The sequence below is a fragment of the Nothobranchius furzeri genome, chromosome 9 (genome assembly GCF_043380555.1).
Source record: "Nothobranchius furzeri strain GRZ-AD chromosome 9, NfurGRZ-RIMD1, whole genome shotgun sequence".
Lineage (NCBI taxonomy): Eukaryota > Metazoa > Chordata > Actinopteri > Cyprinodontiformes > Nothobranchiidae > Nothobranchius > Nothobranchius furzeri.
Window position 1 is genome coordinate 23,098,865 of NC_091749.1, and position 26,829 is coordinate 23,125,693.

The 26,829-nt window shown below is 44.5% G+C and overlaps 1 protein-coding gene across 5 annotated transcripts in view; it reads left to right on the plus strand.

Annotated features, from left to right (window-relative positions):
• The window catches only part of ano1a (anoctamin 1, calcium activated chloride channel a), a 287,143-nt gene that overhangs the window by 11,294 nt on the left and 249,020 nt on the right, over positions 1-26,829 (plus strand). For 4 of the 5 annotated variants that reach the window (XM_070554715.1, XM_070554711.1, XM_070554712.1 and 1 more), the window contains exon 1: positions 1,957-2,160. The exons of the other annotated variant lie outside the window; for it this stretch is intronic. In XM_070554715.1, coding sequence (XP_070410816.1) covers positions 2,127-2,160 — 34 coding nt within the window. In that variant the 5' untranslated portion in view covers positions 1,957-2,126. Of the gene's footprint in view, positions 1-1,956; positions 2,161-26,829 lie in introns of those variants that run through there. 5 annotated transcript variants of the gene reach the window in all.

The window sequence follows — 26,829 nt, forward strand, 5'->3', positions numbered from 1 at the left end:
GCCCAGCTTTAGAGGGAGAACTTGCAAAATCACACGGTGTTCAAATACTTATGTTCCTCGCTGTAAGTGATGTTGGTACGAAACTCACTCCATAGCTCCACATGTCTCACATATAAATTCATTTGTTAAAGAATAATACTCTAAAATGGAAAACAAACATTTTTGTGGACCAAAACTTTTGAGTTTCACCGACTAAAACAGACTAGTATTAAAGCTAAGATGCCTGGCAGAAAGCACTGCTCAGTATGAGCAGCCATCCCCGGCCCTTAGTCCTAACCTTGAGGACACTTACATCAATATAAACGACACTAATAAAAGGACCCTTTGCCTAAAGGGACAATATGTGGTTTTTACTGTTAATCTCAGGAAATATCTATCTCCCGGGTGTAAAATACACAAGTATGGGTCTAAGTCTGGGGGAGTTGCTTCTACGGGAGCCCGTGAGGACAAAACGCATTTACTGATCCCCTCGCCCTTTACAGGAAGTTTAAATGAAGAGCTCTATGAAGACACTGAACGGTGGTGGCTAGGTTTAGCTACAGGAGGGTCTTTGTTGACATCATCATTCATCTTTGTGTGCATGTGGCTGTAGCAGAAACAGATATGGCCTGCTGTCAATACACAACCAACGTACACTTTCATAAGAACTTACGGGCGAAATCCTCGATATGTAAACGCTTTAAAGTCTACAGACAAGAGGAGGTTTAGAGAGAAGCTTAACATCTGCATCAAAGACAAAACTGAAGTTGTTTAAAGCCCGTATGAGCTCTGGGATGATGGGAAATGGTCCAATTCACAGTTTTTTCCCCACAATTTGCTGAGGAGACATTTATTCTTAACAGAAAGCCCTGGACCCTTCACTCATAAAAATGAAAGGCTTTCAAACATCCGGAGGCCTACTCTTTTATTTTTTTAAGGAAAGTTGGACCGACCTCTTCTGAAAACAGAAGTCAGCCCCGATGAGCTGAGTTACAGCGTTATTAGTCACAAGGACTGAACAAAATGAGCCTCACAAACTGTCCGTCGCTGCAGGAATCCAGGCTTTCTCCGGAGAGTCCAGGTCGTCTGCAATCGACTCATTTGTATTTCACGCTCCTCACGGAGGAAATTCCGCTAAAACGTTTTATCAAGCTTCCCACGGGCGTATAAAAATTATGACTGATGACATAGAGGTAATCAGCAGACCTGATGGAGGATGCCAGCTAGGACCAATAAAATGCACCAAGGTTTATTACATTTCAAACAAATGAAGATGCATCAGAAAGCGATGAGATGTTCAATAACTACATGTGATATAGTTAAAGATGGTGTGTAGACAGGGAGTGATTGACTCTGCGGAGCCTTTTTCATGCATGGTTGTTGTGTTGTTGTTTACATGCTTTGTATGTACGCAAGGTGTGTTGAGTGCCACAGAACGAGGCAGCTTCAGGTAGCCCTGCAGCTCAGAGTCTGGATCACACGTTGGATCTGTTACAGGATGCTGTTAAGAGTTCTGGCTGGTTCAGAGCAGCTTTTAACCATCCTGGTGTTTGTTTGTAGTCTTTTCAGTCTGATCCCGTCCTGTTTGTGTTTTGGTCCGGTCCTAACGGATCTGTGCGCTCTGGACTGCTGCCAGAACATCGGAACCCCTCGACCTCCCACTGACTGAATATTACTTTTATTGGCTGTAAATTAAAATTCCCCCCGAACTGTGGGAAGGATTCAAGCTGACAGGTGTTTACAGAAAACGGAAACCCAGTTTTCCCAGGCTTTCCTACAGGAATTGAATGCAGCATGCCTGTGGACCGTTTCAGTGTATTTTTTTGGAGCTTCTCGACTCCGTTACGCAGCGCGCGACTGCTTCGTGTCATTTAGACCAGGAGCACGTTCCAGCCCACAGCGGTCGGGTTCTCGTTCAAGGGTCTTCTGGGTTCGGTCCACGGAGGCCTCCACTGACCACCTGCTGGAGATGAGCATCCGAGAACCAGTCCCTGTTCTGGAATAGTCGTCTGTTGATGAGTAGATCGATTGGAACCGGTTCTTCTGCCGCCCTCGGCTCCTTAAAGATGGACAGCTCGGTCCGGTGTTTCCACGCAACAGCGCAGCGGCTGCTGGGATCCATCTAGATCTGCTCTGCTCCCAAAGACATGGAGCGACGCGATGAGCACCAGGATGACTTGGGTAAGAAGGTTCGACCCAGAGATGAGAGGTTCCTCGGGCTGAGATCTGGTCCATGGCGGGCTCAGAGATCCTGGAGGACCGCCATGGAGCTCTTTCTTCGGAACCGCTCAGCTTGTCTTACTGGTGGTTCGTGTGCAGAGAGACTCATCTGAATTAGACAGGAGTTTAGTGCTCGCCCCCTAATCGGAAGGTTGCTGGTTCGAGCCCCGCTCAGTCTGTCGCTGTCGTCGTGTCCTTGGGCAAGACACTTAACCCACGTTGCCTGCTGGTGGTGGTCGGAGGGACCGGTGGCGCCAGTGCTCGGCAGCCTCGCCTCTGTCAGTGCGCCCCAGGGCAGCTGTGGCTACATCGTAGCTCATCCCCACCAGTGTGTGAATGTGTGTGTGAATGGGTGAATGACTGATTGTGTTGTAAAGCGCCTTGGGGGGTTCCAGGACTCTAGAAGGCACTATGTCAAATACAGGCCATTTACCATCTGCTGGCTGCTCACTGGATGCTTTAATTATCATTCAAACAAACGAACTAAACCAGGCTTTATGTTCTCTGACCATTTAGTCCCAGCAGAGACAGAGGAAGGGCTGTCCAGTACCAGTACCGGTACCAGTCTGTTTAGGTCCCAGTGAGCACGGTGGGTTCTAAATGACCTGCACACTAGTGATGGGAATTCCGGCTCTTTTTATAGAGGCGGTTCTTTTGGCTCAGCTCACCAAAAAGAGCCGGCTCTTTCGGCTCCCAAGTGGCTCCTCAGATTTTCTGTTGCATAGAGTACATTTATAACCAAAATGATGCTAAACTATATGTAAAATAATTTACTAATGTAAAAAAGCAATATATCAAATATTTATCATTTCTATGGATTTAATAACTGAACACTTTAAGAAATCTCCACTTTCCGACTGCTGGTGCTCATTTTCTCACTGTCTTTGTCGCGCTCTCCTCCCTCTCGCTCACCTTTTTCTTCTTCCTCATTCCCTCTCGTCTCCCTCCTCCCACATGTGCTCTGCTGTGTGTCTTGAGTCTGATCCTCCCTCTTCCCCGCCCCTACTGCTCTGTGTGTGGACAGTCTGAACACGCAGTTACACATGTTGACCAATCGCCTGTAGCTTCCACCAAGGCGGGGGGGGGGGGGGGGGACGGCTCCCAATGACGAGCCGGCTCCCGTCGTTCACTTCAAAGAGTCGGCTCTTAGAGCTGGTTCGTTCGCGACCGACACATCACTATTGCACACTCCTGCTGCACACACCTTGTTCAGTGACTAAAGCACAGATGTTGTCATGGTAACAGAATAGTGTGTAAATCAGGATTTATCTCAACAAATTGATTTCCTTCTTTCCTAATTCATTTTCTCTCTCCCTTTCCTTACATTTTTTTCTTTTCTCCTTTTAAACATATTTTTAATAATTTTTAAAATCTTTTTATACTTATTTATTTTTTTGTGTGCCTTGGGATTTTGATGTCTTGAGACGCCATATAAAAGCGTGTCTTCCATCAGATTTCAGCAGTGACATCACGTGTTTTACCAAACTCCTAAAGCTGCACAAAATGAAGAGTAGGGTGTTTACCCACGGGAATGCAACAGCTGACATAATAAACCTTATCATTGCCATGGCAACACTCAGATCATCTATATCTGCACCAGTAGTTACTATTAGTAACCAGATCTTCACCGACACGCTGCACAGCAGCAATACCACATCAAGAGATTAGGAAGAAACTAGAATCATATTACAGTAAGGCACGAGGAAGACACGGGACGGGACTGTAGAAGTGGTTCTTTTTAAATGATCGAGGTTCTGACCTGATCAAATGTTGACAAGTAGGTTGGTTAGGGGCTGCAACTGCAGATGCATGCTGAGAACGCCAAGGAACATTTGGTTTTTAACCTGAGAGGATGGAGAATGGACATGAAAAAGTCCTGGAGAGCCAGACCAGGAAGAGTTTTGTTAATACGAGAAGTCAGTGCTGTTGGATGGCACCAGTGTTATGTTTGACCTAATTTTCACCAGAAACTGTGCCATAGACACAATCTCTGTCCCACCGCTGCATCTTTCCGATCATTACTTCATCCATTTCAGCACGACTCTACAAGAGAGGTCCACTGCTTCCTCCCAATGGTCTCATTCCGCCGCAACCTCCGCAATCTGGCACCCAAACACTTCTCCTGTCTTGTTGCCTCCACTCTTCCATCTCCCAGCACATTCTCTGCTTATGAAGTGAATGATGCCACCGAGTCTCTCTGCTCCACACTCTGCTCTTGTCTTAACAACTTGTGCCCTTTAGCCACTAGACCAGCTAGATCCTCTCAGTCGCACCCTTGGCTAAATGATACCCTTCGGTCTCTACGCACCAATCTTAGAGCTGCGGAACGGAAATGGCGCAAAACAAAAGATCCTGGTGATCAATTGAAATTTCATGAATTACTGTTCTCATTCTCTGCCAGCACCACTGATGCAAAGAAAGCTGTCTACACTGACAAAATTCTCAGCTCTACTGACTCTCAGAAACTATTTTCAACATTCAAAACAATGCTCAACCCTCCATCTCCACCTCCTACCAACAATCTATCAGCTGACACCTTTGCCTCATTCTTCACTGACAAAGTGGCAGCTAGGGCTGCACGATATTAGGAAAACCTGCGATATTCGATAACCGTGCTTAATATTGCGATATCGATATTACTCGCGATAAATGAACAAATACTAAAGTATGCAGTGTTGATGTCGTCTGGCGTGTGATGTCTGCTCTGGGTTCAAAGCAAACAACAACTAATGCATGAATTCCATTACAACATAACATTTTTTTTGCAAAAACATGCAGCTGCACCTGCTACTGTATTAGCAGCAAAACAACAAACTGCATGCATGCAGTTTCTCAGTGACTTTAAAACATCACCTCCACCATAAAACTTTTTCTGATGCTCCAAATACAGAAAAACATCCCATACCAGGGTCTTTGAATAAATAAAAAAAATCAGAAAATAAGTTTAAATGTTAAATAATAGTTAACATCACTTAAATGCAACCGCAAATTCTCTCATTGCTACTGAACATTTTCTCCACTTATGTGGTTATGATATAAGGCTGTTGTGAACTGTGCTGGGCCAAACTAGGACAATATTAAGATTTTCTGAGGGAAAGAGAAAAACAATTGTCTACCTTTCAGAAGAGGAACTGGCAAAAAAACTACATGGAAAATATGTGAAAACGTTTGGTTTTACCCCAAATTGAAAAAGTTTACCTAGATCTTAAAAAGCAGCTCAGATGATGAAACTGCAACTATGATTCTGATAACAAGCTAACAAATTGAACTAGCTCCTCTTAAGATAACCGGCTAGCAGAGCTTCTGACTGACTCAGTTTCTGTGCAGCAGAAAATCAATTATCCTGATTAACAAGGTTATAAACGCTCATAAATGAAAAATCACTTTGATGTGTGGGGGAACTTTTCCAGGCCCTCTTTAGCAGGGTGGGACTGGGAGGAGAGTGCTGTAGCCTTTTAGCTGGAAGCTAACCGGAGCCTGGGGCTAACGGTGGGTTGGTTCACCGGCACGTGTCGGAGTCAGCTCGGTTATTATCAGCTGCTTAACGACACCGAGCTGACTCACGTTCACGTTTGAAAGCAGCGCTGATTCCAGAAACCTCAGCACAAAGTGCGTTCGTTAATCTGAGCCAGCATGACGAACAAGGGAAGCGAGCGGCAGCGGGGGCGGAGCAGAGATAGTGGAATTTTGGGGTAAGGGTCTACGTAGGGGGCGGGCGTATTACGTGAACGGAACCATCTGATTGGCCGCATATCAGAAGGGCTACATTTGATTGGTCAAATAATACTTCCGTGTAAAAAAACAGAGCTGGTTTACAAAAAGTTGATGTATGACACGTATGGAAATGTTTGAACCAAACATTTATCGCCATTTTTGACGTGCTTTACGATGGGCATATCGCACGTCCTGTTATCGCGATGACGATAATTTTTCTATATATTGTGCAGCCCTAGTGGCAGCTATAAGCAAACAGTTTACTCAGCTGGCCACTTCTGAACATTTGCTACCACAAACTCCTTCTAGCCCAACCATCTCAAGCCCTACTGCTTCATTTTCCTCTTTTTCCCCTCTCACTGAGAACTGTGTGTCCAAGCTTCTCACGTGCAGCCGCCCTACTACATGCCCACTCGACCCCATTCTGACTAAGCTGCTCCAAGCTATTGCTCCTACAGCAGCCGCAGCAGTCACACGTGATCAACACATCACTGACATCCGGTACATTTCCCACCTCTCTCAAGCATGCTCAGGTTAAACCACTGCTAAAACAAATCCATCTCTTCCTCCAAATCATGTGGAGAACTACCAACCTATCTCTCTCCTCCCTTTTCTGTCCAAAATCATTGAAAGGGTGTTTTTCAAGCAGATCACAGAATACCTCTCACAAAACTGTCTGCTTGACCCTTACCAATCTGGGTTCAAAAGGGCCACTCCACTGAAACTGCTCTGCTAGTAGTGACGGAATCCTGAAAAGAAGCTAGAGTGACTGCCAAATCCTCAGTGCTTATCCTGCTCGACTTATCAGCTGCATTTGACACTGTCAACTATGGCTTCCTTTTGTCCACACTCTCTAGCATGGGCATCACAGAGAAAGCACACACCTGGTTTGAATCGTACCTCACAGGACGATCATTCAGTGTATCTTAGTAAGTAAGTAAGTAAGTAAAAGTTTATTTATATAGCACCTTTCACAGATATAAATCACAAAGCGCTGTACAACATGATAAAGATCAGGGCAAATACCTCTAACCAATAAAAACATCAGAAAAACAATAGCAGTGATAAACGTAGAAAATAAAATCATGAGTATAAACAAAGTGAAGGTGTGAACCCGAACAAAGCCATCTTTTTGAAACATTTAGGGAGGGAACGCCTGGATGAAAAGGTGAGTTTTTAGATGATTTTTAAAGACCTCTACGAGATGGAGATTTGAAGGTAGACTGTTCCAATGTCTGGGTGCAATAGTCTGAAAGGCCCTGTCCCCTTTGGTTTTCAGTCTGGTTCGAGGAACAGCCAGGAGGTTTTCAGATGTGGATCTAAGGTTCCGAGAGGTGGTGTGTGGGGATAAAAGCTCAGATAGGTAGCTTGGAGCCTGGTTGTTAAGAGCTCTATAGGTCAGGACTAAACTTTAAACTGAATTCTATATTCTACCTGGAGCCAGTGGAGGGACTGTAAAACTGGAGTGATGTGAGCTCGTCTGCTGGATTTGGTTAGGAGTCTGGCTGCTGCATTTTGGATGGCTTGAAGGCGTGAGAGGGAGGTTTTGCTGAGACCAGTAAAAAGAGTGTTACAGTAGTCTAAGCGTGATGACACAAAGGCATGGTTTATTTTTTCCAGATCTGCAGTAGAAACCAGTTTACGGACTTTTGAAATGTTTCTCAGTTGAAAGAAACAAGAGCGGCAGATGGTTTTGACATGTGAGTCTAAACTTAAAGCTGGATCAAAAATAACTCCTAGGTTTCTAATGTTGGCCTTGGCTGATGGGCAAAAAGAGGCAATTTCTTGCTCGATTTTTGGCTGAAGTTCCGGGGGTGCAGCGATCAGGGTCTCTGTCTTGTTAGCATTGAGGACAAGAAAGTTGCTGGACAGCCAGTTACTGATCTGGGTCAGGCAGAGTACAAGTGTGGCCAGCCTGTCCAACTGGTGTGGCATAAAGGACATATAGAGCTGAATATCATCAGCGTAGATGTGGTAGGAAATGTCTGGGAAAGACTGAATGATGCCAGCTAGGGGAAGAGTATAGAATGCGAATAGTAGAGGCCCTAGAACTGAACCTTGTGGGACCCCGCATGATAGAGAGGCAGTATCTGAAGAGAAGGTTTCGGACTTCACTGTGAATGTTCTGTTAGTGAGATAGGAAGAGAGCCAGTCTAGAGCAGAACCTGAAATCCCAACCAGGGCATTTAACCTGTTTAGTAGAACGTTGTGGCCTACAGTGTCAAAAGCTGCACTGAGGTCAAGCAGGACCATGACAGAGCATTTCCCTGCATCAGCAGCCATCAGGAGGTCATTATGCACCCTTACTAGAGCAGTCTCAGTTGAGTGCTGCTTCAGAAAGCCAGACTGGAAGGGGTCAGAGATCTTTGACTTAGAAAACCAGGATCTGAGTTGGGTTTCAACCACCTTCTCAAGTACTTTGCTGATGAAAGGTAGCTTAGAAATGGGCCTAAAGTTACTGGTGGAGCTGGCGTCAAGGTTGGGTTTCTTTAAGAGAGGAGTCACTACTGCATTTTTAAAGTAAGATGGAACACAGTCTTGGCTCAGTGAGCTGTTGATTATAGTCAACAGAGATGGACTGATAGAGGCAAGGGACCCGACTAAAACAGAGGGAGTTAAGATATCTGATGAGCATGATGAGAGTTTCATCTGACTGAGGTTAAGTCATTTAGTGTAATTGGCTGAGGTTAAGTCATTTAGTGTAATTGGGGAGAAGGAGGTGAAAGACTCGGAGCACTGGGGGGCCTCCCCTCCTGAGGGGGCGAGGGCTGGTGGAATGCTGGATCTCAGATTCAGCACCTTGTTTTCAAAAAAGTGGAAAAATCTGTTACAGTCATCAGCTGAAGATAGCTGAGCCTGCTGCGGAGGAGAAGACACGATGCTGGAGATGGTATCAAACAAAACCTTAGGATTATTCTTATTTTGACATGTGAGGTTGCTGAAGAAAGAAGACCTGGCATTTTCTACAGCTTCGTTGTATGACTCGAGAAGTTCTTTAAAATATTCGCGATGAACAACCAGACCTGTCCTCTTCCACCTTCGTTCCGCTTTTCTATAGGAGTGTCTAAGTTCAAGAATCTGGTTGTTCAGCCAGGGTGAACTAGAGGCACTGGAACTGCGGCTGGTTTTGTAAGGGGCGACCTGATCTAGAATTTTGAGGCAGTGATCATTAAATGAGTTGGTAAGGAGCTCTATCTTGGCTTGGACAATCCTCTACTGTGCACCATCTTGCCACAGGAGTCCCCCAGGGCTCTGTACTAGGACCTCTTCTCTCTGCCATACACACCACCTCACTGGGTGAGATCATTCGATCACATGGCTTCTCCTACCACTGCTATGCAGACGACACCCAGCTCTATCTGTCTTTTTCACCAGACGACTACACTGTCTGCGCGAATATCAAACTGTCTCTCTGACATATCAAAATGGATGAAATCCCACCATCTCCAACTCAACCTCTCTAAAACTGAACTACTTGTCATCCCAGCAAAACCATCCATACAGCACAATATCTCAATCCAAAATGACTTCCTATCTCTGGCTCCTTCAAAGGCAGTTTGAAATTTGGGTGTTGTGATTGCCTGACCTTTAAAGATCATGTTGCCTCTGTTGCTTGTTCATGCTGCTGTGCGCTGTGTAACATATGAAAAATCAGACCATACCTAACACAACATGCCACCCAGCTCCTTGTGCAATTTACTGTCATCTCCTGCCTCGATTACTGCAATGCCCTTCTAACTGGTGTTCCAGGCTGTACTGTGAGACCTCTTCAAATGGTCCAGAACGCAGCGGCGCGTCTGGTCTTCAATCAGCCAAAAAGAGCACACGTCACCCCTCTGTTCATTGAGCTCCACTGGCTACCGCTAGCAGCACGCATCAAATTCTAATTGCTAACACTAGCGTACAAAGTCCGAGATGGTACGGCTTAGGGTTGTCACGGTAACCGGTATAGCGGTAAACCCCGGTAAAAAAGTTGACAATAAAAATAACCGTCCAGTTTTTAAAAAACTATATTATCTCGGTGGGTTTACCGTGGCCGCGGTTTCGGCGCGATGACCCTTACCAGCCACCGTCGCTTCAGCTGAAGTTCCCGCGGCGCGCACACGCACTTTTTAGTTTGCAACGGCACCAAAACTTTGAAGCTGAAATAATGGCCGAAGGAGGAGACGGCAGCGCCCAGGACATCCATCAGCCCTCAAAGAAGACTAAATCGGAAGTATGGGCATATTTGGGATTTCTGAAAAATGCTGAGGGACAGTTAATAGAAGACTGCTATCCCGTTTGCAGAACGTGCAGGAAACAAGTGTCTGCAAAAGGTAACACTTCGAATCTAATGGCACATCTGTGTGACGATCACCCACGTCTCAACAGCCAGTGCAAGGTAAGTTAACATTAGCATTTTAGCTGAAATGCATGACGTGAGGACTTTTGGTTGAGGGAGAATGCAACGAGTCACTATATACTGCAGCCGCAGCGTCCTCTGCCAGCATTTAAACCGTGTCACGGACACCCTGTTGCTGGATGAAGCATCTTATTTGTTGATGATGAAGAGAAATATACAATTAGTTCCTTGTCATTGATTTGTTTACTTATTCAATGCCATTTATACTTGAACATTTGGATTTGATTACATAGTGTAGTAGTTATTTTAGTAATTTGTTTAAAGTGGCTATTTGTTTTAAATACATATTTTTTAAGGTTGACTTGTACAGTGCTCAAGTCAAGTGTGGACTGGAGTTTTAGATTTTCATTTTGATAATGAAGAAAACAAGTATATGAGAAAACAAGTGGTGTTTCTTTGATTTGTTTACATATTGTTTATGTTTTGAATGTTTGGATTTGTATAATTTAAACCTGCACTGACTACTGTAACATGTTCCAGAAAAATAAGCTATTTGTTCCTTTACTTGTGAAAAGTTGCACTTTTGCTAAGGCTTTGTGTTATTTTAGGTTTAATAAACACTGTTAAACATTTTCAAAACTATTTCAGTTTGTGTAGAACAGGACTATCGATGCTTTCTGAACATATGCAACACCGTTTAAAAAATACCGCGATAATACCGAAAACCGTGATAATTTTGGTCACAATAACCGTGAGGTTAAATTTTCATACCGTGACAACCCTAGTACGGCTCCCATCTAACTGAATCCTCTTGCAAAGGCTTACGTCTCGGCCCAGCCGCTCCGGTCATCACAGGATCGTCGGCTAGCAGTGCCTACACCATGCTCAGGACAATCCAGACTCTTCTCATGCATCGTTCCACAAATGTGGAATGACCTTCCAAGCACGACCAGAACAGCGGCTTCCTTTTCAATTTTCAAGAAACTCCTGAAGACCCTGCTCTTCAGAGAGCATCTTCTAAACTAGCACCCTCCCTGCACCCATCCCACCTCTCTACCTTCCACTCCTTATTCCCTCCTCTCCATGATTGATGTCAGGTTGTTGTTGTTGTTGTTATTGTTGTTGTTAGCCTCAAGGGCAACATGCTGATTATCACTTGTAAGTCGCTTTGGACAAAACCGTCTGCTAAATACATAAACATAAACAAACAAACATGTTTGTGTTTCCTCTCAGGGTTAACTTTCTGTAGGACCTGTAGACGGTGGAACAAGGCCTCATCTAAACCCTTAAATAAGGAGCTGTGGTCCTCTCAGTATGTTTGGGATAGAAGGACTTTACTCCTCATAAGAGTCCGTCTTTTTTTAATCAGAGAATTGACTGAGTGGTGCTGAAGGACCCAGAGTACCTCAGGGTCTGCAGACCCAAACCGTGACATTTGTTGCTTTCAGTTCTGATGTGACTTGTACTGGTTTCCTGGCTCAGATATTTCTGATGCAAACTGGGCCTCATTACTGGCTGCCATCATGAAATGGAGCTCTACTGATATTGTGGTTCTTTTTCCTTATCAAAAACAAGAAAGAGACAGGTTCTTTCCAAACTCAGCGGGGGGCATTTATTTACACAACTCATCCATACATCACCAACACTTCACAGGGGACAGCGTCCAGCTTCGATCTAACCACCTCGGCTGGAGATCCTTCTGCAAAAGCCCCCTCTCCTACACCACGCAGCATCAGTTATACTATTCAACCCCCACCTCCCTTTTGATTCTGAGAAATGATGGGGTGCTACTTCCACATCCTAATATGGTCAAAAGTAGTTGAAACTTACATAAGCTGGGCAGATCAACATGTTTTTGGAGCATGTACTCAGCAGCTGGGCTGCCTGATAACCGGCTGGCATCGATGAGCAACATGTCAACATGCACGTACACAAAACACTGCTTTTAGCTCCTACAGATCCCCCCCATGGGGGTGTCCACCCCCATTAATAAGCTGGCTACATAGCATATAACTTAACACATAAGTGAACGTTAACATAAACCAGTAAATGGGCGTCGAATGGCAAAATGACAAATACACTACAAACTTCAACCAAACTATATAGGCATATATGTAACGACGAAGTAACTGCAAACCAACACTTGGATGAGTACACAAAGTAAGTATCAGCTTCAAAACACAATATGGAATGTGACGTCTTTAACCAGCTCAGTCACATCAAAATGCATGCGCAAACTGTAAGGGGGCGAAAACCTGTCCGCTGTTCTTAACAGGAAAAATTCCCCCTTGACCTCCTGGCCCCAAAACAGGACGGTCACATAAAGCACAGAGTGAGCATGCAAGCCTAGCCTAAGTATATGGCAGACATTAGGTAACAGTGAATTAACAAAAGAACGCACGTAAGAGAAAACAAACTGATGAAACCTTCCAACAGAGAACAAAATCATAAGCATGATCGAGCATTAATTACCCTTAGCAATATTGCAACCAGTAACTGTACGTGAATATGCAATCAAAAATACAAACTCATGTGAAATAAATGATTGACGTGGATACTAATGAACGACTAGATGATGTCGCTGTGACTAAACCTATAAAAGTTAAACACAACAGGAGGTGTAATGAATATACTCAACGTAACAACACAACTGCTCAACTGAAATAGAGAACGGAGTCAGAGTCCCAGCTGCAGAACTGAAAAAGAAATGGAGTGAAGAAAACATAAGAGTCAAGTTCAGTTTTATTGATGACTGCTGCAGGGGTCTTGCCGCTGGAAGAGGACTTTGAGGCCGATTCCTTAGTCGAGTGCATGTAACCACAACAGCAACATCTATGATGAGACGCAAAGATTACTCCGCCGTTGTCCCATCAGCCGTCCCATTCTTCAGGCACATTGGGTGTCGTGCTGAGTCCATTGCGGCCATTTCCATTTGCACATATTGAGACGACGCAGCAAGGTTCATTTGGGCAGCCAGAGTTCGCTCCCACAGTCTCCTCACAACAGGTAGGATGCAACATGCCAATAGAGAAATCAGAATTAGTACTACTATTGCACTAATTCCTGCTTTTACCAAAATAGCTCCCCACTGACCCAATTTGAGGGCTAAGGAGTCTAAGGACCAGCTTTCCCTGCCTGCATTCTCCTTCAGCTCTATCTTTAAATCTTTCAATTTCCTCATGCCTTCAGTAAATGCACCATCAGGGGCCGTATTACTTGGAATGTAGGTGCAACACTCTTGCCCACTGGAGTTCAGAAACTTACAGAGCCCACCTTTCTCGGCCAGCAACCAGTCCAAAGCCTGGTCATGCTGCAAAGTCATTTTGACTGTGGCATGAAGTTGTTCACCCAAGAGGCCAAGGTTATTTACTGTGTAATTTAAGATTCTTTGCTGATTAAAATAAACATAGTTGATCCATTTCACATTCTTATTTATTGTTATCCAAGGAAGAATTGACTCTAAACCTGCTATTACCTCATCTCTTGCTTGAAATTCTATGGGAATTCCTGTTGGCAGTCCTATGGCGTTTAAATGCACTTTATGATCAAACACATCATACCTCTTTGTCCTACGTCTATTGGTAGTCTCCAACTGAAGTAATTCACTCACACCTTCATGCAAGATAGTCACTGGAACTTTCATACGTACTAGCGTACACAACCCAACCCAAAAACTTGGCAAAACATTCATTAGAACATCACCACCACACATCCAGTAGCTGTCGGCCACTGGAATGTCTTGCTCACCTATGAGATCCAGAGTGGGGATCGTCATCGATATGTTATCACAGTCCTGACTAAGAGTTACAGGGTTTTCATACCAAACAGGGGTATCAATGAGAAGTGGCGTCATATTTGCATGCGGGAACCAGGATAATACCCAAGTGACGTTACAGTTGACAGATGTATTACCTACGTCCACTCCTCCATCGTCAGCGAAACCTCCGCTTGCAAAACATTCATAATCAGCACTATAATCAATTTTGTAGTCCGTTGGAGGACCATTTTGGTCTGTTTGGATCGCAAATTCAGCACATTCCTCTAGGATGTTATATTCTGCATATTTTTCAACATATTTGTACTTATCTTGCGTACCATGGAGCAATCTGCATTGGAATCCACACAATGGCATCTTAAGAAGAGGTGGAATCTTTTTATTTATCTCTATTACCTTTCTAGTCTTACATGTGCGTTGTTGTGTAATGGCACACTCACTAGAAGTATACTTTTCCGGAACAACCTCAGGTAACATTCCGGGTGCTTGAGCGCACACTATGCAGTCATTAGGAGTCATTTCTCTTGTCGTATACAAAGCCCATTTATACCAACTATTTTGCATGGCGACATCCCAAAGCCTATCCTCTATAGCCAATGGTCTGCCCGCTCTAGGGGAGATAGGCCCTGTGTTACTGCCGGACCTAGGTCTAATTGGCCCAAATAGTGGCTTAGGTACAGCTTTGCGATTGGTCACTTCTTGTTCATTTTGTCCTTTCTGAGTGAGATTACGAACATGGTTACTACCAGAGGTTGCAGTGGGAAAGCCAGATTTCACAGCTACACCTCCTGTGGGAGTTGTAGTACTGACAGGTGGCTTAGCGTTTACGCTTCTCAGCTTGCTAATTGGCGTTGTTTTAGATCTTGAAATCAGTGGAGTCACTAGCTGTAAAAAAGAGGAAGAGCTCCAGTCGGCCCTCACCTCTCCGACAGGGGCTGTGGTAGTCAAAACATCAGGGATCACAGTAGCAGTAGCGCTAGTAGTTAAAACATTACTTGGAACTGTGGTTATAACACCAGTTTTAACAATTGCTACGTCGAATGCAGGCAGGGATGCCGACCTATGTTGCATCCGGCCTGCTGAATTGTACTTAACTTGATCATGGTATGCTGCCTCGTCGTTGGCCAAGTCGTCTGGCGTATGCTCTTGTGATGGGTCGACGAGTTGCTCCTCGGCCATCGTCTCCATCTTCACCTCCTCCAGCACCATCATCAGACCCCCTAGTGTTATCCAAAACAGAACTGTCATCAGGCTTAGCACGCCCTTCTTTCCTCCGGCCATCATGCCGGTTTGTTACGTTAGGCACAATACTGCCCTGAGTTTTGTCTTTGACTTTCGTGCAGTGCGTCAGATGATGCCACGTCGATCCTCCTTCGACCTGGACTGCTGTTGGCGTTGCTCGAACCACTTTGTAGGGACCCTCTCGTCGCGGTTCGTGCCACTTCCTCCTGAAAACTTTGATGTACACCTGGTCTCCAGGAACTACCGGCCCGTCTGCGCCTGCGCTAGAGACGAGCTCCTTTCTCTTTTCCTGCAAATAGATGGCTTTATGGATGCTGGTTAGTTGCTTGATATAGCTTTTGAATTCAAGCTCTAGCTGTTCCAGCGAAGGCCCCTTGTGGGGTCCTCTAAGCTGAGGAGCTGGCATTGGCCTGCCTGTTAGGACCTCATGAGGTGAAAGATGCGTGCTTCTGTTAGTTTGCATGCGATAGCTCATTAAGGCAAGCGGCAATGCATCAACCCAGTTAAGGTTAGTACAAGCACAGATTTTGCAGATTTTAGACTTCAACGTCAGATTCGCTCGCTCGACCATCCCTTGGCTCTGGGGGTGATAAACTGATCCTAATCGTTGCTTTATCCTTAGTTGTTGCAACACACCTTTAAGGACTTTTTCAACAAAAGCAGGACCATTGTCCGAGCTTATTTCCGACGGGATACCAAAGCGAGGAATCACTTCTCTGACTAGAAACTTTACCACTGTTTCTGAACCTAGATCTTTAGAGGGAACAGCTTCGATCCACCGACTGAATCTGTCAATGATCACCAGCATGTACCGTTTCCCATGCACAGACTTAATCATGTCAACATAGTCAATGACCAAATGTTTGAAAGGACCTTCGGGCACTGGAATGTGTCCCGCTGGGACTGTGATGCCCTTTTTTACATTGTTCTCAGCACAAATGTCACACTGATCTATTACTTCCTCAACCATGGCTTTTAGGTATGGTGACCAGTAACCTTGTTTGTTAAGTCTTTTCAGCACCTCTGCACGACCACAATGATCAGGACCGTGGCTTTCCGAGATTAGCATCGTCAGCAAGGAGACAGGTGCAACGATCAAGCCCTCATGAGACCTCCACAAGCCGCTTGAGTCCATTGTTGCACCTCTTCTTCTCCAACACTGCTGCTCGCTTTTCTCTGCCTTTTCCTGAATCAGAATGATGTCTTCTGGTGTTATTGCAGGCTCTAATGATATTACAGGTGCCAAAATGGCTTCTTCACACCTGGAGGCAGATTTTGCCGCCTCATCTGCTGCATTGTTGCCTCTGATGACATCACAGTTACCCTTGCGGTGCGCAGGGCACTTTACAATGGCCAGTTTCGATGGAAGCATCATTGCTGAGATCAGCTCGTTGATCTGCTTTCCATGAAGGATGGGTGTACCATCCGTCTTCTTAAAACCTCTTTGTCTCCACACACTTCCAAACAGGTGACAAACACCATGGGCGTATGCAGAGTCAGTGTAAATAGTTGCTACCTGGCCACTTGCCAACTTGCAAGCTTCGGTCAGGGCTTTGAGTTCCGCTAGCTGCGCAGAACAGGGTTGGTTACACTTTTCAGCTTTTACTGTTTCAAATCTGTCATCTACTTTTTCCACAACAGCAAACGCTGCATGGTTTCCTAAGTAGTCTCTAAAACATGAACCATCAACAAAATAGGTGACATCAGATTGGTCGAAAGGGGTAGATTCCAAATCAGGCCTTAGCTTAGTGTATCTAGATACCTCGGCTATGCAGCAATGTGGTTCTCCTTCAAACTCAAAGGGAACACTGTTAGCAGGGTTTGCTGCGGTACACCTCTTTATGACAACGTCAGGATATGTCAGTAGTGGCATATACTGCAGGCATCTTGCTTGGTTTAACACAAACTTCCCTCGGTTGATTAGTTCAGATATTTTGTGATGTGTGTAGATGGTCACAGGATATCCCATTGTTATCACTGAGGCTTTCTCATAAGCATAATGCAAAGCAGCCAATCCTTGATAACAAGGGGGCCATCCCTGTGCCACATTGTCAAGTTTTGCACTGTAGTACGCAATAGGTTGTTTCCGACGTCCACTGCATGTGTCCTGCATTAACACTGCAGAGGCATACATGTCATGTCTGTTTGCGACGTACAGCAAAAATGGTTTTGTGTAGTCAGGTGTTGCTAAACTTGGCGCAGTTTGCATGTCTTGTTTGATGGTTTCAAAAGCTATCTTAGCTTCATTTGTCCATTTTAGAGTCGATTTTAAAGACTCACTTCCAGCATCTTTAATCAGTGCCCTAAGTGGTGCGGTTTTTTCAGCATAGTTTTCAATCCACTCGGAGTTAAAACCAGTCATTCCCAGAAATGTCATCATTTGTCCGACAGTTTGTGGTTGTGGAGCTTTGCTCACACCTTCCACGTGTTCTGGTGAGATGGCGACAGTCCCATGGGAGATTACTCTCCCTAGGTACTCTACCTGTGGTTGGCAGTACTGAAGCTTTGTTAGAGAGGCTTTGTGTCCTCCCCGAGCTAACTTCTGTAGGACTTTAATGGAGTCACGATGACAATCATCGATTGTTCGTGCGCAAATCAGTAGGTCATCAACATACTGAATCACAGTGCTGTTCACCTCGATGCCTTCGAGGCTCTGTTTCAAAATCTGATTAAAGATGTGTGGACTGTGTTTTAGCCCTTGTGGTAGCCTTCTGTACGTGAGCTGTCTCCCACGAAACGTGAAAGCAAAAAGATATTGTGATTCTTTGGCCAATGGGATGCTAAAAAATGCTGAACACAGATCAATTACCGTGAAGTATTTAGCTTCCCCATCAATGTTACTCAGTAATGTGCTTGGGTTTGGCACGTCTGCGTCAAAGTCAGTGATCACTTCATTTACAGCTCTTAAATCATGTACCAGTCGGTACTTGAGCTTGTCTGCTTTTAGCACTGGCAGAATTGGAGTGTTACATGTGCTATAGGTTTCTTTTAGTACTCCTGCTTGAATTAGACCTTCAATAGTTGCATTTATACCCTCTTCTGCTTCTGGCTTTAGTGGGTATTGGGGTCGATAAGGCAGTCTTGCATTTGGCTTCAATTCCACTTGAACTGGAGTTGCCGATGTTACCAGTCCAACATCCGTGTCATGTTTAGACCATAGCTGGTCTGGAACTTGTTTTAGCATGTTGGCTTTCAACTTGTTTTGAACTGTTTCTGATTCTGCTACACCTTGCATGTGCTTTTTGTTTGCGACTGTTACAACCTGTGGTTTTGACATCATGGTGCCGCCGCAGAGAATTTTAATCATTTCTGCATTTTTTGTAGTATAGATTAGCGGGTTATCTGTTTTCTGCCACTCTGTTTTAGTTGCTGTTAACATCATTGGTCCAAGATCTCTTGACCCAAAGCCTTTGTTTACCATTAAGGTAATGTGTGGTGCTGATTCTGGCACAGTGTGCCATTTTTCAATAAATGGGTTTTCTTCCACATTCACAGCTGCACCTTGCTGTCCTATCACGATGTATTGTGACACTAGCCTAACGTGCAAGTCTTTTGTTTCTTTGTCCCATTTTTCTTCAAAGATTCTACTGCATGATGGATCATAAGTCATTGTGCAGTGATAGTCACTGAACGGTACAGTAGCTTCTGGAATTTGAGCTTCAATAAATTTTTCCCACTGTTGAAACATCTCTGAGACTGGCTTGTTAATGTCACCAAGCCAGTAGACCTTAGCGTATTCTGTCTGAGCAGTCATTTGAAAGTTTATTCCAGAGCTATCTACATAAATTCCTTCTGGTGTGCACCAGATTTTTGTTTTTAGTTTACACAATGCATCTCTTCCTAGTAGATTAACTGGAGTTTGGTCTGAAATCAGAATTGGAATTACGATTTCACTGTCATCAACTGCTAGTCTTACTGGAGCTGTTAAGGGGTTTATTTGTTTTGCTCCCGAGAACCCTGTTGTCTTTACGCTTTTCTCAGACATGGGGAGATGAGTTGCATAATTTGATTTTATGCATGAGTAGGTTGCCCCAGTATCAACTAACATTGGGACCGATTTGCCTTCTATTTTAACATTGATCACTGGTTCTTTATTGGCGTTAGCTATTAAAATTGGTAGTTGCTCCTCCCCCCCAGGGCCCTCCGGGCATCCCTAGAATCCTTGTTGTGCTGCCCATGGATTAACTGGACCTCCTCTTCCCCGGTTTGGTCGTGTTCCACGACCACGCCCAGACCATTCAGGGTTTGGAATTGGATTCGGACAGTCTCGATACAGGTGACCCATCTGGCCACACCCCCAACATGAACCTGGAAGTGGGGGTCGGTTCTGCTGCACCCAGCCTTGTCGGGTTGGGTAGCGATTGGGGAAACGATTTGGAAATCGTCTCTGTGGTCCGGGCTGCTGTCTACCATACTGGTTTGGGTAGACATTGATAACCGGTTGAGATGGAGTTTGAGGCGGGGCCAAAGCTGTCTGCAATGCTTGGGTTTGACTGTCACTCTTGCTGTCACTTTTCTCCACTGCCGCCTGGGTCTTCGCCTTGTGCTGGAGATCATTTATGTGCAACTGCGTGAGTTTTCTCTGAGCGCACTTTTCTTGCTCAATCATTTTGTTATTGTCTTTCCGATAGCGGTCCACTGCGTGGACTACATGGTCTCTGAACTGCACATGTGGCATTGAGTCCAGTCCCACAACATCCTCCAGTTTGTCTCGCACAGGAGTCGGGAGAGCAGAAATCAGGGATGTTCGGAACAGAGAAGTCATTATCGGCGTCCCCTCAGGACCCTCCTCCGTCTCCAGCTTCCACCGTCTGAGCTGCCTGTCAACAAATGACGCAGGACTCTCAGTCTCTGAAAGTGGCTCACCTTTCAAAGCTTTGGGGTCAATCCTGTTGGGATATGCTGCTCTTAGTATGTTCCAGAGTGCATTTCTGTATGTGTTAAACTCCGTGCCGTCAGCCATTGGGTCCAGCATCCATTGGACTCCATTGGATGCTAGCAATGTTCCCATAGCTGATGTCCCAACAACTCGAGCCAAAATAGCTTTGAGATCTCCAAGGGCAAGCATTAGCCCAGTTGTCTCCTGTTCGAAGGCCCCAATCCACCTTCCAGCGCCATCTTGAATGTGGGGCAGCCGCGAAACCAAACCAGTGAGGTCGAGGCTCTGCCAGGGAATATAATTAGCTCTTGTGCCCTTAATTAAAATTGGGTACTGACCATTATTAGTGTATCGAATAGGTGGTTTTAAGTCATGTCTGGGTCTCAGCTCACGGCTTTCGCTGCTAGGACCTGGTTTTTCCTTCTCCTGAGTCAGACCTGTATTTGGGTCACCACGCTCTGGTGAGTGAATGCCTGGTTTGTAAAAAGGCTTGAAATTTTTCTCCTTGCTTGTGCTAGTGGTGTTCTCACTAACCTCATCTGAATGTGTGCCTGTGATGTGATTTAAGGTTTTCCGCAGGCCTTCAGATATATCCTGTATAATTTGGTCAACATCGTTTAGCTCATCATGTACATCCTCATCCTTGTTCTCAAGGTCAATCCAGTATGAGTTAGCCTTCGGTTGCTTTTTCAAAAAATCCTTATGTTCTGCAAAACAATCAATCTCCCTTCGTCCTTCTTCCCTTACCGCTCGACGTTCTGTACTGCAATATTTTGGATGCGTTCCACGAGGTGGAGTTGTTTGTTCGAATTCTCTTTCCTCACTTCCTTTTGCATGCTTTTCTTTGCCAGGTGCTTCATCTGATTGCTGTGATGTTGTTAATTTTAAAATTGCATTGTCAACATCTAAACCCTTAGGACCTTTGTCGAATGTGTCGCGCAAATCAAAATCTCCCGTAATTGTAACGGTTCCCAAAAGGGGATACAGGCCCTCTTCTGCTGGGGCCTTCACTTCCTTCTGGGGTTTGTCCAATTTGTCTTTCATTTTAAGAATGGCATGTTTAAAGTTCTGTCTGTAAATCTTTCCTTCATTCCTGAATAAGTCCAGGATCTGAATTTCTTTTTCTCTTTTCTGCTGTCTTTTCTTGGATCCATCTGCTTTATGATCCTGAATTCTCAATTCCAAATTATCACACGCCACTACGTCAAAAGTGCCTTCAGATGGCCACGGATTGCATAGTTTTCTCGTCCGTTTTGACCACTTCTCTGACATGTGCTTTATCTCTTTTGCTAAAGCCGGATTCTTCGCTGCCAAAATTCCTGCTGGCGTGACAGACATTTTGAAGTTTCAGTGACACTATTATTCCTTTGATTAGTTGACTAGTTTGTTTATTTATAATCTCCTGAAAATAACACAAGAATTGAAAGTTGAAACAGATACTGGTGACATATGATGCTGTGGTCTTGAGTAATCTGTTGTTGCTCTGTTTACACAAATGTTGAACAATTTATCTTCTTATTGTAAATGCCTTAAAATCAAATCTCTTCTGATGTAACACTAAAGTAAAGTTAGTTCAAAAAGCTTTAGTTATTGTTGAAAGAAAAACTTAATGCCTGAAAGTTTTTATAGGTGAACCTTTTAAATCTGGATTCAATATGTATTATTTTCCCTTTTTTCTTTTTTTTTTTTCCTCAGCAGCTGTGCAGTGGCAGGCTAAAAATAGCCTTATGCTGAATCTCAAGCTTGTGGGTGAGCAAAACTCAGCCCACAGGGTGGGGTTTCTCTACGCCCTCTGGCTCACCAACCTATCCACACACAGAGGTGGAGTCAGAGGCGGGATCGCCTCTGTACTTCTGTGTCTGTGCGTGTGTATGGAGAGGACAGCTTGTAGGTGGAGCTTTGCGCTTCTGGACTGGCCCCTCTGCTCAGTCTAAACTTGGGTCTGACAGCTCAGGGTGTCTACGGAGAAACGAACACGCTGACGACACCCAAGAGCATTCAGCCTTCAGATTTTAGCAACTCTCATACAGCTTTATAGCATCACAACACAGGAAAAAGTCAACCACAAGAGAGACCGAATCAGCAGAAGAAGAATCAGCTTCTCTCCAGTTCATCCAAGCAACAGCCCAAACAAGATCAGAGTATTTGACCTTTCACGAGTAAAACAACCACACACAGCAAAGCTTTCACACTTGCATAGAGATAAGAAAAACACACTTCAAAGCAATTTGACACCGAAGCATCATTTTATGCCACACACTCAACACGCATAAACATTATTATTTATTTATTAATCATAATCTATATTTCTCATATTTCACATTACCCAGCTGGTAAAAATAGTTATCATGCTTGTGCACTTCAGCATATATTTTTATTTATATATATGTCACTCTAAAACTAATTATTTTAACTTCTGGTTTTCTGTTTAAAGACTAATCAGAACAAGATCACAGACTTTGAAATTTGTATAACATTAAACATCAAAATTTGGCACTGCAGTGAACAATATTGATCTGTATTACTCCTTTGTTTTTCTTTTTTCCTCTAATTCTCTGGCGCCTGACACACCTTCTCAACTCACGCACCCACTTCTCAACTCGCACACACTCTTATCTCCTCCACACACACACGCTTATCTCACACGCCTGTCCCACCCACAAAACTTCTCTCACAAACACACTCACACAAACAAACAATTTCTGAGCTCTAGAGTTGTTTACAGCCACTTTGCTGCAAACTCTGACGTCAAACATATCTTTGCCAAAAACTCATGAAATTTACCAATCCCCGAGGATTCAACCGAATTACTGGCAAGCTTATCTGTCACAACTTCAGCGCTTTTTCTCAGATCCCAATCTTATCCCGGCCTCACCGGGGCATACTGGATCTCAATTGTCGACCTATTACTTGTCCTCCCTGGACTTTTTTTATCAGCTGTCAAATTCTATTCCAATTCTCGCTGTCCCAGCTTTTAATTTGTCACAAACTTTGTCCGTCATCAAAATGACTCAGCTGACTTCACACATGTGTGAATAATTTCACCGCTGCTCTGGACAAATGCCTCTTCTTGTTATTATAACTTCTAATTTATGAGAAGGGCATGTTTTTTCTCTCAGACCAGTTCTCAGTCCACGGAATAACTCCAAAATTGAACAAAAACTGTTCTTACCTAGGGCCCAGAAGTTTATTCCGTGGGCTGCGAAACGATCCGAAGAGCACACCTCTACTTCCCGCTTCGTGGTCGCCAAATGTGGTTCTTTTTCCTTATCAAAAACAAGAAAGAGACAGGTTCTTTCCAAACTCAGCGGGGGGCATTTATTTACACAACTCATCCATACATCACCAACACTTCACAGGGGACAGCGTCCAGCTTCGATCTAACCACCTCGGCTGGAGATCCTTCTGCAAAAGCCCCCTCTCCTACACCACGCAGCATCAGTTATACTATTCAACCCCCACCTCCCTTTTGATTCTGAGAAATGATGGGGTGCTACTTCCACATCCTAATATGGTCAAAAGTAGTTGAAACTTACATAAGCTGGGCAGATCAACATGTTTTTGGAGCATGTACTCAGCAGCTGGGCTGCCTGATAACCGGCTGGCATTGATGAGCAACATGTCAACATGCACGTACACAAAACACTGCTTTTAGCTCCTACAATATGTCCTAATTTCATTTTCTGGTGTGTTTTTTCACTAAATGACAAATCTGAGATTACCGGTGGTTTAAATAGTGGTGCCTGGTGATTTATTTAGTCATTTGTTTTTGGTTGGGTGCATTTTAACAGGTGCTGTGCTGAAAAAAGCATGGCTGCAGAGATTTGCGTTCCCTGTTACGAAGCACTTGGGTTGATTTTATGCTGTTGTAAGGTGCTATACAAATAAAGCTGCGTTGCCTGTTGTGGGAAAGTGCATCTAAGTAACAAGGTAGTCTTTTATTTCATTTGTAGCAGTGGTGTAGCCAAAACCCATTTGTGGGTGGGCCCATGTTTCTATTGGCCTGTGAACCACAACTGCACTCCGAGCTGCAGCGCTCTGGTCTGTGCAGGCCATCAATAGCGAGATGTTTTCCATATTTGATCATTTATAATGGTGACAGAGATATCTGAAGGTGGTCAATCCTCTCCACAGACTGTAATTAACACCCCAGTCTCATGCAGGTGTGCACACTGTAAACGTCACACACAGAGAACATCGTGGAGGTCACAAATCAAGAAAAGATTCCCATCAGAGCATTATAGCATTATTATATTAGCACACTGGGATGCATCACACTATTATCAGTGCACTGCAGATTTGGAGTTCAATGTGCGTCATAGGTCATAGGTCACAGACGCGTGCGTTCCAGTGGAACCACAGCCCACGGGTGCACATGAGCGCATGTGGGAGTGAGTGATTTTCCAACTTTGGTCGAAGTAGTGCCAGTAACGAGGTACAGTGACTGAAGTGGCTTCTGGAGCTGTGCCTCACACACACCTAGCCTGGCCTGCCAGAGTCGTCCTCTGTCTACACAGAGAACTAGTCTGGTAGCTCACAGGCAGAGAGGCACAAGAGGGGCGGGACTAGCCAGCTCAGAAATAACCAATCAGAAAAAAGGCAGAAATGCTGACTATACTGCCTGCTGTTGGTTTTTAGCTGTAGTCAAAAATGGCGTCTGGCGACGGCACGAACATCTCTCTTTAGCAGAAACGCTTTTAGTGCTTCTACTTGTTGTGGGCAGCAGCAGCTCAACAGGTAGAGCGGGTTGTCCAGTAATCGTAAGGTTCCGGACAGAGAATTCTGCTGTTGTGTCCTTGGGCAAGACACTTAACCCACTTTGCCTGCTGGTGGTGGTCGGAGGGACCGGTGGCGCCTGTGCTTGGCAGCCTCGCCTCTGTCAGTGCGCCCCAGGGCAGCTGTGGCTACATCGTAGCTCATCACCACCAGTGTGTGAATGTGTGTGTGAATGGATGAGTGATACACTGTAGTGTAAAGCGCTTTGGAGTCCTTACTCTGAGAGGCGCTGTACAAGTGCCGCTCATTTATCATTTATCATTTGTTGTGGTTTTAGACGTGTCCATGTCGTGGCCGCTTCAGTCGCCATGTTTATGACAAACTCTGCATCGCAGTATGTGATGTACGCTGCTCAGCGCTGATTGGCTCGGTTAGAATTCTCAGGGGGTGGGGTTATTTGAGTAGGAGAGCTCCCAGACTTGTGCTTCCCATAAGGAACCATGGGGCTGGCTGGTCAGGCTGACACACACTCTGGTTACATCAGAGCGCACGCTGCACAAACTCTGGCTCTGCGCTGCGCTGTCAGACTGCAGGCAGAGATGAACGCAGCCTCCTCCGTGATTAAAGCATTGAAGAGGTTTTTAACAAAAACATTTTTAAATATTGTTTTCTATTTTGGGATTACGTATGAAAGTCTGCTCCAGAGCAGCCTCTTCATGAGCTCACCACAACTCATGTTACTGCAGGAGCATTTGTTATTCCAGACCGCGTGTTCTGATTCAACCAGAACATCAAACAGCAATAAGTATGTCTGCGGCAACAGTGAACCTCTGGCTACAGCTTTTTCAGTTTTTCCCTAGAAACATTTGATTACGCACAAGCAGGTGACCAGTTCAGGTTTACGCAGAGCAGAGGGAAGGTGAGAGAGTGTGTTCTGGCCTCAAGTGGAATAGTTAAACTGCGTTGTTTGTGCTCTTAATATCCATGATGGAAAAGTAATGGTGTTGAATGCTTAATAATTATTATTTCAAAAATGAAAGTGACAGAAAAAAGATGATTATTATAATATTGGTCAGCTTCTACTATAGATATACTGTATCTGTCTGTCTGTACCGACGGAAATCAGTTGGAATAATCAGAAAAAAGTTCTGTCAAAATCTTTTCTCGCGCTCGCTTGGGTTTAGTAGTCTCGCTCTCGCTCTCTCCTGTTGCTAACTGAAACACGCACCGGTGTTGAAACGCGTTTCTCCACCTTTCTGCACCGCCCAAGCTGCCAAAACGCGCGCGCTCATTGCTCGCTCACGGTGCGCACAAACAGCGCGCGCACCAGGTGCTGGAATTCTAACAGAGCCAATAAAGCTCTGACATCACAGTGAGAGTTACCTTGATGAGCGGAACCAGGACCCAAATTCCCGGCGGGCCGATCTGAGGCCGGTGTTTTTAGTCGTCTCTGTTTTTTTCGGGCCGGTGTTCAGTCATGACTCTCTGCTGATCACCTGCTGCTGAGAGGATTTCTCCTGTCAGTGGAACAGGTGAGCTGCTGAACAAGCGTTAGTTCCTGGAAACACTTTCTATGCCCAGACTAGTGACCTGTTATTTATAACTTTATAATTAATATTAAGTGAATGCACTAAACCCACAAATGATAGAAGATAAGATTAAATATCATTAATCATATTACTATCAAATGTAAATAAGTATAACAGATGAAATGATATTAATAATTTTTATTTTAATATTGATTATATTTCATTTCTAAGGTTTGGATGTCTGTGAACATTACAGAATATTCAGACTGGTGTAAAGAACATGATGTTATTAATAACAGGTCATGATCTAAAGCTGGTCTGAGGTATAAAACTCTGCCCCGGGCCTAAAGCCCTGCAGATAGATTTAGTTTCTATAAACACCAACAACAAATAAATAACAGCAGCTGGATTCTACTTTGTTCCTTAAATTGAG